At 44.5% G+C, this 15,412-nt stretch overlaps 1 protein-coding gene across 3 annotated transcripts in view; it reads left to right on the top strand.

The window, feature by feature from the left end:
* LOC127666361 (protein HIRA) overlaps positions 1 to 14,171 on the top strand; it is an 85,109-nt gene extending 70,938 nt beyond the window's left edge. For all 3 annotated transcript variants that reach the window (XM_052159238.1, XM_052159239.1, XM_052159240.1), the window contains 3 exons: positions 456 to 619; positions 2,057 to 2,145; positions 13,363 to 14,171. In XM_052159238.1, coding sequence (XP_052015198.1) covers positions 456 to 619; positions 2,057 to 2,145; positions 13,363 to 13,479 — 370 coding nt within the window. In that variant the 3' untranslated portion in view covers positions 13,480 to 14,171. The remainder of the gene's footprint in view (positions 1 to 455; positions 620 to 2,056; positions 2,146 to 13,362) is intronic.
* The last annotated feature ends 1,241 nt before the right edge of the window (positions 14,172 to 15,412 follow it).

Here is a 15,412-nt window from a genome sequence, read left to right as displayed (position 1 = left end):
AGTGCTGTACTGGGAGGGGTCTGGTCCCTGCTTGTTTCCTGTGTCCCAACTGCTGCTTGGTGCAGAGGGGTTGACAGTTCTAATCTTCATCAAGTGTATTTTGGGGACAGCTAGAAAGAACCCTGCCCCCATCACTTTAAAGGCCCAGGTGACAGTCAGTGAGGCTCCTAAGGGTCGTAGATACCTATGTGGCACAGGGTTTGGGAGTGGATAGGGCTGTTGTTTCGGGACCTCAAACAGCAGATACTGAACGTGGATGCTACCATGCAGCCCGCCTTTTGATGAGGAACACAGAGGTTGATAGATTCATCAACTGCTGGTTGGGAGGCCTTGGAGTACTTATTTGCTCTCCACCCTTCTGTCTCCTCTCTGGTACACTGGGATGCACGGAGCAGCCCGTCTACACCAGTGTAGTACACCCTGTCTTATTGTGCCTGTCTTGCTGGTCTCTGTAGCTCTGGAAGGCAAGCTGCCCGGCTCTTCTCTGTGCCTCATGTGGTACAGCAGGAGACCACACTGGCCTACCTAGAGAACCAGGTTGCTGCGGCACTTACCCTACAGTCAGGCCACGAGTATCGCCACTGGCTCCTCCTCTATGCTCGGTACCTTGTGAATGAAGGTAAGATTACTCCCAAGAAGGGTGCCTGTTGACAATATTTTCCTCTCGCCTTTGAACCTGTCTTGCTAGAAGATCATGGATGCTCTCCACTGCCTTCCTGGGCCCTCAGTCCACCCCTACCCCATCAGAACTCTCAGAGGGCCTGTGCTCTTAGCAGCTTCCCCGAAGGGAGTGAGGAGTTGTGGAAGTGGACTGCGCAGTGACCTCCAGCAGCTCTCAGTCCTTGGTGGGCAGCCTTTCCTGTCCCTGAGCTTGGTTCCCAATGTATGGCACAGGACTGGCCCCTCCAATACTCTCCTCCCAGCTCCACACAGGTGGACCCACACAGCTCCAGCTCTCCTCCCAGAGCTTCTCCACAGCCTTGCCCGTCCTGTGCTTTGTCCTTCATCACCTTCCCCATTTTGATAAGGGTTAAGGAAAATAAATCTAAGTATCTAGAAGAGAAAAGAGCACCAAGTGTCTGCAGGGTGACTTACAGAGCTAGTCTCCTGCTTATCTCTGACTCTGTAACGGAGCCTGTTAGTAAAGCCCTGTGGCCACACAGACTTTATTCTCCTTGCTCTTTGACTCTCTCTGGGCTTAGCTTGTGGTCATTGGCCTTCCTAAACAGGTTGACCTCCCAGGTCCTCATACCTGGGGTATGTCAGTCATGTCGTAGGTCGTGTACCCTGTTCCTCAGGAATGTTTGCCCCTTCCCAAGCTGGGATACATACTCACCTTTATGTATCCCAGAGGCTCTGCCTCATCTGGACTCTTCACTTCCGTGTGTCTAGTCTTGTCCCTGGACAGTATATTAGTGTCCAGTTGTTTCCCCTTGTTTTGTTGTCGCTGAGAGGACAGGTTTAACCCTGTGTTAAACTACATGAGATACTATTTACTTCTCAGGTTCTAGATTCATCCTATTCATTTTGTCCAGTCCCTATGGTGTTAGCTGTCCAAGTGCCGCCCAAAACTCTGCATCTGGTTTTTCTGGTACCCGTACTGTGGTGCCTGTGCCTCTTGATCTTGCCATATTCAGTTGTTATTCTGTAGTTAGCTTCCCAGTCAGCTCCCTCCCTTTTGAAGTTGCTTCCCTACTTGTAATCTTGTCACACCAGCTGCAGCGTGTCTTCTCTCAAACAGGTACTGTTAACCCACTCCTTCCACCAGTTCCCCATGTTTTCCGACAGTTTCTCATCATAGAGTCACCTGTGTCTTAATTACATGTGCCCAGCAGACAGGGAGGATGTTGCCTATTGTCCAGAGACTGATGAATGAGTGAGAAACTATTCATGGGTCTCTAGGCCTCAAATAGAGAGAAATAGACATGTTTTGTCCATTGGAGGCAATAAAATATTTATTCATTCAGCTTGAATGTGTATACAGCTTAGCATATTCTTGATTTTCATTTCCTTCAATAATGTGTTCCTGTTTTTGTTATTTTTTTTCTATGACTAGGGTTTGAATACCGCCTCCGTGAAATATGCAAGGACTTGCTGGGTCCAGTTCACTGCTCCACTGGAAGTCAGTGGGAGTCAACAGTAGTGGTAGGTGCTTTTTTTCATTCTTGCCATGAGAATTATATCATAATCATGAAGGTAGATTTTTAAAAATAAGAGCATCTCTGCCTGAATCAAAAGAATGCTTTGAGAGTTCTTGTCATGACACATCCAACTGCTTACCTAATCCATGGTATCAGTGGGTACTGGGCTTCTGGCACTGCACACTTGGGCTTGAACCACACCCATGCTGAGAGAAGTGGCCCACTAGCACTCTTGGTATGGTAGTAAGAGTGAAGGATCATGCTAGACACAGTGGCACATGCCTTGATCCCATTACTTGAGAGGCAGATGCAGGCAGACCTCTGTTTGAGACAAGCCTGGTCTACATATAAAGTTCCAGGCCAGAGCAGCCATGGTTACATAGTAAGATCTACTTCTAAAAAGGAAAAGAGTCCTTTTCTATCTTTGTGAGGATCAGTGTCTTTGGTAAGGTGGCACACTTAGGCCAGAAGGTTAACCAGCTGCTTTGAGTCTGAATTGGTTCAGAGGGCTGGCAATATTGCAGAGAAGGACGTTTCAGATGAAACCCAAGGATGAGGAAAAGCAGCCCTGCAGCCGTGGACCAGCATTTTGGTGGAAGTAATGAGGAAGGCAGAAAAGGCATGCTACACACATGAAGTTACTTTGACACATAGGAAGCAAATTAGAAGGTGGTGTGGGATGATGGGGGGAGACACATACAGAAAGTAGATCTTTAAGGTCTCCTGAGGACCCAGAGTCCCTGCTAAGTTAGATCAGTGTGGTGGCTGTAGAGGAGGCAAGGAGACAGATCCAGTATGTATAGTAGCAGAACCAGTAAGGCTTGGTAGATAGGGAGGAAAGGGGATAATGAACTTTTCACTTTGTAATTTTGGGCCTGGCAAAGGTGGATGGATAGGCATACTATTGAGTGAGTTGGAAAAGGAACCAGTTGGCAGAGGACAGGAGAAACTTTCGCATTCAAGAGTTAGCTCACAGGTAGTACCTGCTCTGAGCAGGTACATTCGAGGCATGATGCAGCATTAGCATACAAGGCTGACCTAGTCCCCTTCTTGTAGAGAGGGACCGACTTGGCATGTATAATATTTTGGGCCTTTGAAAAAAAGATAAAGAGGTTAAATGGATACTGAGCATTGGTGGGATGTTACTCTGTACTGAGTGTTCTAAAAGGCTGACTTCCTGAGAAGAAACCAGAAAAGGAGGACAAAGTCATGCACATGTTTGAAGGGAAAATGTCCAGGCAGAGGGAAAAGCAGGTGTGGAGGTCCTGAGGTGGTACTTGGAATGTAAAGGAACTGCTCTGGGGAGTACTGACCAGAAGACAGCAGGAAGTGAGATGGCAAAGCTTGGATGGTCAGTACCGTAGGCTTTGACGGCATTCCTGTGTACAGTGGCCAATTCTGTATCTCATTTGTTACTTTCATGGCAGTACTTTTGAGTTGGGTAATGAAATTCTGGGTTCAGAATCTTCCTTCTAAGGGCCCTGTTGATAACATTCTTCTTCAGACTTCTAGCATTAAGGGTTGTTGCTAGAAAAGCTGATCTAATGTTATCTCCCTAGCTTTGCACATACTTTTGGAATCTGGTCATGAGGGTTTTCTTGTAGAAAAGGGTATATGGTTGTATAAAGATATATTTATTGGTTGGCTTTATCAGCACAGTAGAATAGTAACTAATACTCTTATGTATTATGAGTGGGATGCTTTTCTGTATGTTTGCTATTGATATGATATCTCTGTGTTCATTTTCTATCCTGTCACTTTGTTAAAAGTGTTTATCAGGTCTAGGAGCTTTTGGCATCTGTAGTCTGTCATATATAGAGTCATGTCCTAGGCAAATAAGGAGACTTTGACTGCTTTACCTATTTGTATCCCTTTTATTTCTTCCTCTTGTCTTACTGTTCTGGCTAAGGTTTCAAGTACTACATTGAGTGGGAGTGAAGATATTAGATACTCTTGCCTTGTTCTTGATCACATTGGGAATTTTTTGAGTGTTTTTTTTTCCATTTAGTGTAATGTTGGCTAATGGTCTGTTGTATGTAGACTTTATTATGTTGAAATATGCCACTTTTATCATGTAGCCACATTGGATTTTGTCAGTCTTTCTCTATGTCTATTGAAATGATTTTGTTTTAGTCTAGGTGATGGGTAATGTTTCTTGGTTTGTTTGTTGAACCAGCTATCTGTAGTAATGCTACAATCTTGGTTATGATGAATGTTCTTGGTATGAGCTTAAATTCATTTTGCAAGTATTTCAGTGAGAATTTTTATATTGATGTTTATTAGGATGATCATTTTTTTAAACTTTTTATTGGTTCTTTGTGAGTTTCACATCATTCATCCCAATTCCACTCATATCTCCCAACCTCTGTACCCACCCTTGTACCCACCCTTACAACCTTCCTCACAACAGAGAAAAAAAATTTTGTTGTGGACCTTTTGTCTATATTTCTTTGCTTGCAGTTGTTGATTGCAATTACTCGGTCTGATATGTGGCCTCTGGCTTCTGATACTTTTATGAATACTACAACCTCCCTGGGACTCCTCTCGGATATCCTGTTGTTGCCCTGTGTCATGGAGGTCTCTAGTCTTGCATCTGTGGGATCAGCCCCTTTATGTGCTCCCGCATTATCGATGGGGTAGGTGTTGGAGTGGGCCAATTCAAAACCCTGGGTCTGGGCCTGAGAGGTATCTGCTGGTCAGCAAGTAGCCTTTCCTGCTCTCACACCCTCAGGGCCGGCTCCCCAGCAACTCCTGCAGCCAAGGTCAGTTCTGTCACACTACCCAGGTGAGGTGCAGGGCCTGTTCTTCTGTTGCAGCTGGTAAGGGGAGCATGGCTAGTTCTCCCACTCTTATGACCCTGGCTGGGGGCAGCTCTCTTGCCTGCCATAGATGTCAAGGCATAAGGGAGGTCAGGAGGGTGTCTCTCTCATCCACACCACTGCTTAGCAGAAGAGATGAAGAGTCAGCTCTCCTGGGCGTTTGCCCTTGAGGCAAGCTCACCAGCAACTCGAGCATCCAGGGTCAGCTCTATTGTGCTGCCCAGGGGAGTTTAGGTCCTGTTCTCTCAAGTGGTGAAGCAGGTGAGAGGCAAGGCCAGCTCTCCTACTTTTACGACCCCATTGGAGCCAGCTCTCCCATCCTCTATTGGTGGTGAGGGCAAAAGGGAGGGGAGGAGATTTCTCCTTTGCCAGTGCCACTGCACAGTAGACAAGAGGCAGGGCCGGCTCTCCCACAGCCCCTACATCTAGGGTCAGTTTTATTGTGCTGCCCAATTAGGCACAGGGCCTGCTTTTCTGAATGCTGCAGCAGTTGAGGGGCAGGGCCAGTTCTCCCACTCTGACTACTGTGGAGCCAGCTCTCCTGCCTGCTGTAGGTGGTAAGACGTAGGGGGCATGTCTCCCTCACCTGTGTTACTGATTGGTAGACAAATAGCAGGGTCAGCTCTCCCTTGCTTATGCCTTCAGGGCCAGGTCACAGGCACCCCCACCATCAAGGACCCTGGGTGAAGTGCTTCTCTCCTGAGTGCTGCAGCTGGTGAGGGGCTGGACTAGTTCTCCTGCTCTCATGACTCCAATGCCAGGTCTCATGCTGCCACATGAGAGGTGGTGAGGTTAAGTGAGGAGGAGGGTATCGCTCCCTCATCCACATCATCACATAGGAAGCTAGTTGTAGGGCCAGCTCACCTGCACTGTCACGGTGTGCAGAGCTGCTCTCCTGAGTACTAACTGACCAGGGGAGGGGTCAGCTCTCCATGATGCCTAGTTGAGGGATAGGGCCAGTTCTTTATAGCTCTCAGGTATTAACATGTCATGACCAGGGATGTCTACCTGGTCTTTGGTGGTTAATAGACCCTGGCTACTTCAGGGCCAAGAACCCAGACATGGTAGCACAGGCAAGGAGCATGGTCTCCAGTAGCATTACTGCTACTCACATCAGGCTGTCCCTCTCTACCCTGAATGCTCCAGTTCTGACTCTTCCTTGTGCCTACATTCTTCTCTTTCTCTTCCATTTCTCTACCACTGCTTGTTCCTGTTAGTGGTGCCTGGGGTCTCTGGTGTCTGAGGTTTTTGCAGGAGTGGTCTCAGGAGTTCTATGCCCTGCTCATGCATTATGGTGCTGTGCAGGGGTCATCTTGTGCATAACCTTGCTAAGCTCACCTGAGTGGCCTCTTGTGAGGGTCATCTGTCAAGGTGACAGGGACAGATGCCTCTAGGGACAGAGGAAGATCATCTTTCATTTTCTTTTGTTATGTCTTTATCTGTGATCAGGATAACATTGGTTCTATTAAAAACCATTTTCAACTGTTTCTTCCTTTTCTATGTCATGTAGTAATTTCAGTAGTGTTGATGTTGGTTCTTCAGACTTGGTTCAGGTACTCGGCCTTTTTAGTTGGGAGACTATAACTTTCAATTTTGTTGCTGATTATTGAAATAATTAATTTGTTAATTAATAAATCCTGGCAGTGGGCTCACTACCCACCCCAAAGGTCTACATTATCAAATGAAAGACACACACACACACACACACAAACACAGCCCTTATATTTCGATATGTCTTAATTAACACAATAGCTGGGCTACTGCCTAATTCCACTATTGAGAGAATCTACCTTCTGCCGATAATTCCGAGTTGTAACTTACTAAATTCTGTCTGCTTTCTTGGCTGCTCTGGACCCAGAGGGCTGTCCAGCTGGTCTGAGCTTTGGGACACGCTCTCCTGGCTTCAAATGGCAGCCATGCCTCTCAGCCCTACACTCTTCTCAAGCATGGCTTCTCTCCTCTCCTCACTTTCCTGACCTGGTAGATCTATCTCCTCCTCCTTCTCCTGGTCCTAAGCATGAAAATTCTAAAGTCCTGCCTCTGTCTGCCCTGCTGGCTGCTGGCTTCTTGGTTTACCAATCAGAATTAATTGGGGTCAGGGTCCCTCATCTTACATGCTGGACTCTCTCATTCAAACAGTTTTGGGACCCAAATTAAATTAGAATACAAGCACATTAGGCCCAACCCACTACAACTAGTTATGGGTCTTTGAAAATTATTTACTTTGTCTTGGTTTTATTTTGTTATTCTGTACGTGTCTAGAAGTTAGTCGGGGCTGGAGAGACAGCTCAGCGGTTAAGAGCACTGGCTGCTCTTCCAAAGGTCCTGAGTTCAAATCTCAGCAACCACACGGTAGCTCACAACCATCCATAATGAGAACTGATGCACACTCTTCTGGTATCTGAAAATAGCTACAGTGTACTTACATATAATAAATAAATAAATTAAAAAAAAAAGAAATTGTCTATTTCTTTTAGACTTTCTAACATAGTGGAATAGATTTTTAAAAGGTCTTTATTAAAATTTTTAAACATCATTGCTTTCTGTTGTTTTGCCTCTCCTTTGATTTTTAAAATTTTTAATTTGGGTCTTTTGTGTTTGTTTTGTTTTGTTAGTCACTGTCTTGTGGGATAGAGACCCAAAGACATACCAGCACAAACAAAATCCCAATTGAGATTATATTATGTATGCCACACGGCAGCTGGTGACTGCCTGAAGAGAAAGACTTCTCACAGGACAGCCTCAATGCATTTTACAGGAGCTTTTAAAAGCAAAGACACAGAAACTACATCCTGGTTGGCAGTTGCAAGGAAAATAAAGCAAGCCCTGGTATCCAGAGGCAGCGACACCCAATTGCACCTAGGTACTCTTGAGCCCGTCTCTTGACCTTTGGGACTGGGATCTGAAGGATCCAGGTAGCAATCCTACTTTGAGACCAGCTCCTTTTGCCCCCCTGGTAGCTGAGATAGGTAGCTTCTGATGTACAAAGTTGGACCTTTTTAGACTTTGTAACCCAAGGTCTGTAACTCTTGGGATTGGTCAAACTGGCGAAGGTCAAGAAAGTATTTTGGTAGGACTTAGCATAACGAAAGTCCATACTGAGAGTCTGTGTTAGGCTGACAGGCAGCTGGCAACTGCCTAGAGAGAAACACCATAGAGCAGCCTCAAATGCATTTTACAGGAACTTTTAAAGCAAAAACAAACAAACAAACAAGCAAACAAACAAAAAACAGAAAAACTACATCCTGGTTGGCAGTTGCCGAAGAAAATAAAGCAGCAAGCAGTGTATCAGAAGCCAAAAGCAAGCAGCGAGATGTAGCTGGAGCATTTTGACCCTGAGTTTCTAGAACAGGGTTGGGTGCTTTCCCATGGGACTTTTCATGGTGGGGATAGAAAAAGTGGGGGAGCAATTTCAAGATAAACCAAAGATGTCTCCAGCTGAGAGAAGACAGAGGAACCTCTGTCCAGTTACAGTTGTGAATTTGTTGATGGTTTGCCAATGTCATTAATCCTTTGAAAGAACCAGCTCTTCCTTTCACTGGTTATTTGGATTATACCTATTATTTATTTATTTTTGTTTATTTATTTAAGTTTCAGCCCTGGTTGTGAGTATCTCTTTCTGTTCGTTGTTTTTGGGTTGGGTTATACTTGCTTTTTCAAGTTTCTTAAGGAACATTATTTATTAAGTTCTTAATTTGAAGTCTCTCAAAAAATTCTTTTTGATGAGCTAATTGCATTTAACACATGGAAAATACATGACTATTAAAAATGATATCTACCCACCATTCTTGGGGTCCACACACAACCCAGGAAAGACCCTTGAGGTCTCTAGACTCCTGTGGAAACTTAAGTCTTGAGCAAGAAGAGGTCAGTTCAGTGTGTTAGTAAATGTAAGTTGGCACTGATGCAGATAGTAACTGAGAGATATCTTGGGGACCCCCAGTATGGCCCATTCTGAGTTCCTGAAGATAAAGGCAGGCATGGCCCATCCTTACAGTAGAGTCCCATGGGGTAAGGGTTCTTTGGTGCTTGTAGTTCCTGGAGGGATCCCCCAAAGGACCCCACTAGGGCTAAGTTCTTGTTGTGAGTCAGGTTTACCTGGTGAGAGCCTCATTTCCAAGGGGCCTTTGTTTTAGGGAGTCTGTCACATTCAGTGACAGTCCTGAAACACTGATTTTTTATTTCTCTTTCAATATTTGTTTTACTGGGTCTATATTGGCATTTGTGGTATTTTACAACTTGGAATATATCTTTCCAGTCCCTTCCAGCTTTTAATTTTTTCTGTTGAAGTTACTATTTTGATGTCTCTTGGGTAATTTTACCTCTTTGTGGCTTGAAATTCTCTTTCTTTATGTTTTTATTGTTTTATCTGTAATATGTTGTGAAGATCTTTTTTCTGGTCCTACCTATTTGAGCTTCTGTAAACTCCTTGTGCCTGCAGCTTATACCCCTGTTCATCTAATGAGAATCACACACCTTCATGGTCCTCTGCTCCGCTGCCTTCTGGTGCATCCTGCATCTCCATGTCTGCTTTTCCTTCTTCATAAGCTCTGGCCAACTGGCAGTTGGAGGGAAGAGATCTTAGGAATTAATCAGGAGGACTGTTAGGTCCAGGGTGTCAGAACCTTCTGGGAATACTGAGAAGTGAGATCCCAGGGGAACAAGTGGCTCGCAGGGTGGGAAGAAGCAGGCCTAGTCTGGGAGGTGGGGCGGGGGTTGGAAAATCAAGAAGTAGCCAGGTTGCCTGGCAGCACTTGGAGGAACTCTTGGGCTTGTGGAGTGAGACAGTGATGGGAGGTGGCAGTTTGCCTTGTGGATATGGGAGAGAAGTCCTGGAATTGTGCAGGCCTGTGAGGTGCGTTGGAGTAGAGCCTGTCTGATGCTGTGGGGAAGGCAAGTCCTAGAGGACCTGAGAGGCACCACCTCCCCACTACCTCCCAAGTTAGTTTATGAGCTGTAATTGGAGCATGAGTGTATATGCATGGATATGAGTTTCAAGTTTATGTTTTGAGTTTATAACTTGCTGTAATCTATTTATGTCATAGGATATTACCTCACTTGTTATAAGATTCCTTGTGGTGATTAAATAGGTTTGGCCCCTGAAGATTCATGTGTTTGAATGCTTGGCCATAGGAAGTGACATTATTTGGAGGTGTGGCCTTGTAGGAGGAGGTGTGGCCTTATTGGAAGAAGTGTAGGTGGGACTTGATGTCTCCTATGCTCAGGCTCTGCTGAAGATAGTTTCCTCCTGGCTGTCTTCAGATCAAGATTAGAACTCTTGGCTCCTCTAGCACCAAGTCTGCCTGTATGATGTCATGCCTCCCATGTTCACTGAGATGGTAATGGACTGAACCTCTGAACCTGTAAGCCAGCCCCAATTAAATGCTTTCCTTTCTAAGAGTTGCCTTGGTCATGGTGTCTCTTCACAGCAATAAAATCCAAACTAAGACACTCCCAAATTATGTTTTAGATCTGTATGTAGGTGTTTTGCCTGCATACAGTCTGCACACGGTAGAGGGCATGGGACTACAATTATAGACAGTTGTGATTTGTTGTAATGTGGGTGCTGGAAATTGAACTCTGGACCTCAGGAAAAGCAAGTGCTCTTAACTTAGTGATCTCTGTCGCCCCAAGAACTGATAAAGTAACACTTTCATATCCTCCTGATCTTGTGACATATGGTTTTCTTATGCTTAGAGTTCACAGATTGTGGTTTCATTGTCTTGCTTTTAGTTTTTGTCCTTTTGATGTTTTAGATTGTTTTAACATTTAATTTCTTAACCCTTTGGAAGAGTGTAGTGTGTTGAGCAGCTGCCTTTTTATTCTCTTATTCAGATGCCTAATGTTTTAGTAGCCCTTATTGACTAACCCCCTTTTTTCTTTCCCACTTTATCTTCTTTACAGTTTCGATTATCTAAGTGTGGCTCTGTTTACAAGATCTGTTTAGGATACCACTGCTACAGTAATAAGCCTCTGTCTCTGGGAATAATGATTGGCTTTTTAATTGCATCCTTGATCTTTCTTTCTTTCCTTCTGCTGACTTGGGGTTTGGTTTGTTCACACCTTCAATGCTTTATTTGGTTTTCAATATGAGCACTTAGAGTTAAAAATTCCGCATTTGGGACTACCTTCATTATATCCCATAAATTTTGGTAAGTCGTATGTTCATTTCATTCATTCCTTGGATTTAAAAATAATTATTTCTTGAATTGGTCCAGCCATCATTTAAGTATGTGGTTTAATCGTTGTTATTCTTTATTTTCTGTAATTTCCCCTTTTATTAATTTTTAGTCCTATTCAGTTTTGATCAGAATACAAAGAAATTTTTGAAATTTCATATATTTGTTGAGACTTGCTTTGTATTCTCATGCACCGTGATTTGTTGTAGAAAAAGTTCTATGGGCTGCTGAGAAGAATGAGTATTCTTTAGTGTAGATGGAATGTCCTGTAGATGACCTTTAGGCCTATTTGATCTCTGGTGCCACTTAATTTTAGCTTTTGTCTTTTTTTTTTTCCTGGTTGATCTGTTTTTGTTTTGAGACAGGGTCTCACAAAATGGTCTCTCTGTGTACCTCTGGGCCCAGAACATGCAGTCCTCCTGCCCCACCTGCCAAATGCTGGGATCCAGACATATCACTATAACCAACTATATCTGCTATTTTTATTTAGCTTGTCCTTAGTGTTTTGCTTTTGTTTTCGCCATAGATAAACAAAACAAAAACAAAACCAAATCACCTTTTAAATAAGCATTTTCTATTTTCCAGTTTTGTCTGGAAACAGAACCACCCGTCTTACTGTTTTTGCTAAACACTTCAGTGCAGTTTTGAAATCTTTGAATATAATAAGTTATATATTTTTTGATAAACTCCCCTTTTCTGCATTAAATCCAATTTGGTTATAGTTACATTAGAAAATATCGCTAATAAATTTGTTGGGCATGTGATTTCATGGTGACATCCATCAGTCCAGAATCTGATTCATTTCTACACTGGCCTTGTTTGGTTTAAGGCTAGCCTGAGTTATTTGCAAAATAGATAGAGTTGGTCTTCCTCTTCTTCTTCTTTTCTTCTTCTTCTTTTCTTCTTCTTCTTCTTCTTCTTCTTCTTCTTCTTCTTCTTCTTCTTCTTCTTCTTCTTCTTCTTCTTCTTCTTCTCTCTCTCTCTCTCTCTCTCTCTCTCTCTCTCTCTCTCTCTCTCTCTTTTTTTGGTTGTTGTCTGTTTGTATGAGGTTGGACAGTCCTGATCTTTGGGTGTTCCTTATAGGACATTTTACAAACCTGGTACTTTCTTTTGTAAGTGTTTCTTTCAGAGTGAAACATGTTACTAACAAGCTTTGTCAAGTTTTCATAACATCTTTTTCCATCTTTAACTTCCACCTTCCTGTGTCCGTGGTTATGTATTGTTGCTGTCTTTTGTAGACTGCTGGGTATGGGGCCTGAAGTCACTCAAGGCAAATGTTCTTCAGCTGGGCCTGATTCCTGATTCCAAGAGTCTAATACACTCGTATTTTAAATAGAATTTTTGGTATATTTAAAGAAATCTATATTATAGGATTGAGGCTGTGGCTCTGGTGTCATGGTAAATCCTAGTGCATGGGTGACAGGCCAGAGGACAAGATGTTTAAGGTCACCCTTGGCAGCATAGGGAGTTTAAGGCTGGCTTGGTTGTACAAGACCCTGTTTCAAAGATAAAATTTAGGGTATGTTATGGGATTGTTTTTATATGTATATGGCGGGGATTGAACCTAGGTCCCCAAATACTCTGTGGTGTGTCCTTCACCCACCCCCAGCGTTACTCATGCAGCTTCTCCTCGCTTTGCCCCATTAGCTGGCGTAGTTCCTGAATCTGAGTTGCCTCCCTGATCTGACCTGGCCTCTGCAGTTCCCATTCTCTCTCTGCCCTCGCTGGGTACATGCCTTCCGCTTGACTGGTTTTCATTTGATACTCTTGTAGACGTACTCTATGTGCTGTGCAGCAGAAAGCCTACTTAGTAATGGCTGTTGCACACTGCCAGCAGGAGCAGGGGAAGAAATACAGGCAGAAGACCAGAAGTCACTACTGTCCCTATGTGCCTTATTAACCTGAGATTGCCCTTCAGGATAGCCCTGCCTGGAATAGGAAAATATTGGTCTGCCACCTTCCCTACCCTGCAAAGTTAAATCTCTAAGAATCCTACCTAGGAAGTTTTGTGGTGACTTTTAGCCAATGTAGGTTCTAGGCAGAGCCTGGTCATTCCTCTTTCCCTGTACGACATTGTCTTTTCTAGCCTTTCTTCATGTACACTCACCTGGTTTTGCTTTTTATCTCTGTACTTCAGTTGCAGAGTCTCTGCCAAGCCAGAAATGGCCCCAGAGTCTAGACCTCCTCGGATATATCCCTCAACTGTTAATCTTGTGTCCACAGGGTCTGCGGAAAAGGGAGCTGCTGAAGGAACTGCTGCCAGTCATTGGGCAGAATCTTCGATTCCAGCGCCTCTTTACTGAGTGCCAGGAACAACTGGACATCCTGAGAGACAAGTAGCCTGTCCTGGTTTGCCCCAGCTGCTGCAAGGGCAGGGCCACACTATTGCCACTGGCAGGTGCCCGGGGCTAGCTCCACCTGTCAGGGCCGTAGTAGGGAGAGAGACCTAGGCAGAAGATGTGTTGTCCTGCACCAGCACTAGCCCAGTTCCCTGGGTGGACCTGGTCTATGTCCCAGGCCTCAATGACTCCAGAGGGGCAGCTTGTCCCTCCATACAGGCCAAACTTTGGACTTGGGGCTGGGACTGGGGCTCTGCCTTGCTGCCCTGGGGCCAGCAGGGACCTCTTGAGCCTGTCTCCAGCCTGGCCCCAAGGGAGATGCTGGCTCCGGCCACTGCAGGTGCTGTGCTGCTTCAGCTATAATGAATGAGCCATTTGTGAGAGCGAGAGCTGGGAGTTAGGGATGGCGCAGTCGGCAGATGGACCCGGAGCCTGTGTGAAAGCTAAGCTGTTCTGACACATGGACTATTTTTGTACTAGAATTTGCTAACTTGGAATATGGAGTTTCTTTTGGTTGATCAGGATATCCCTACAAGTTACTTGGACATTGGTCACTTGTAGGAAATTTAAACTCTAATTATGACAGCTACACTGAAAAAAAATTGTACTGAAATTAACTTGTCTATCTTCATTTGGTTTAATTTTTAAATGTTTGTAAAAAGAGACACTTTGTGTGGGGGTGGGGTGGGACAGAGGGGAGGGCAATTTTTTTTCTAAGTGTAAAATAAATGAACATGCATTGGATACCAAACCATTTGCTTTCCCGGCCTTTTCCTTCTAATGTCCTCTCCTCCCTCACAAGAAGTCTTTTTCCTGCTCTGGCAATGACAGCATTGGAGCCTGAAAGGATCTGGAATCATCAGTTTCCTGCTGCTGCCTTTCCCCTGTAGAAGTTCATCTTTGATGTATGGGAACCACTTATCTATCATACAGCAGCACCTCAGGCTGGCCACATGTGACATCCCCCAGGTGAGGCACTTCAGTGCCTCAGCTATCGTGGCCATTTTCAGCTTCAGCTGAAGGACACAGACTCAGAATCCCGAGAATTATCAAAAGCCTGGTGTGGTGACAAATGTCCCTGATAGTAGTATTTGGGAGACTGAGGCAAGAGGTTTGAGTTCAAGGCTATAATAGGCCCAGGCTATGTAGAAACACTCTAAAGGAAAAAAAAAGATGGAGAAGGAAGCTGTAATCTCAGAAAGTAAGCAAACGGTCAGTCAAGAAGCACAGGCACAGACTGAGAGCACACTCTGCCCCTGTTTCCCCTGGACTGTCCTGGAACCCTGCTAGAGTCAGGAGCCCTGAATTTGGAATCCAAAGGTCTGAGAACTGACTTGTCTGCCTACCTTGAGTTCTTACTCTTTTTCTTATGCCTCGTACCTAGATAAGACCTTGGAACGCATTCGTGCTACACAGAGACAGCGTGAAGAGCCAGCCTGTAAGTGGGGGCTTTTAACTCACAAAGTAAACAGCCAAGGAGTGTCAGGCAGCTCCCTCCGCTGCAGCAAGATTTTCACCAAAATGTTCTTGGGACTAGAAGGCCTGTCTGAGTTGCAAACCAGTGTCACCTTGACCTTCCTTTTTCTAAATCAGCTCTCAAGCAGAGGTGAAGGTAAGATAGACTGTATGGTTATGACCTGAGTCATGGGAAACAAGTGGCAACTAGAAACCACTTGTTTAAAGGAAACATTAGCAATTATTTCCGTTGTTTTTATATTTACTTGTGTGTGTGTGTGTCTATCTGATGCTTCTGGAGGTCAACAACTTTGGGTTGTTGGTTGTTGCTTCTCTCCACTGTGTGAGCTTTGGAGATTGAACACTGGTCATCAGACTTGGTGGCAGCTACCTTGCCATAGTTTAGCAAATCTGTTTTTACTACCTGTATCTATTTTTACAGTTGGTAGAGGTCAGGGACTGCCATTTCTAGTCAAGAT

The sequence above is a fragment of the Apodemus sylvaticus genome, chromosome 15 (assembly GCF_947179515.1).
Source record: "Apodemus sylvaticus chromosome 15, mApoSyl1.1, whole genome shotgun sequence".
Classification (NCBI taxonomy): domain Eukaryota; kingdom Metazoa; phylum Chordata; class Mammalia; order Rodentia; family Muridae; genus Apodemus; species Apodemus sylvaticus.
This window is presented reverse-complemented; position numbering and strand designations above follow the sequence as displayed.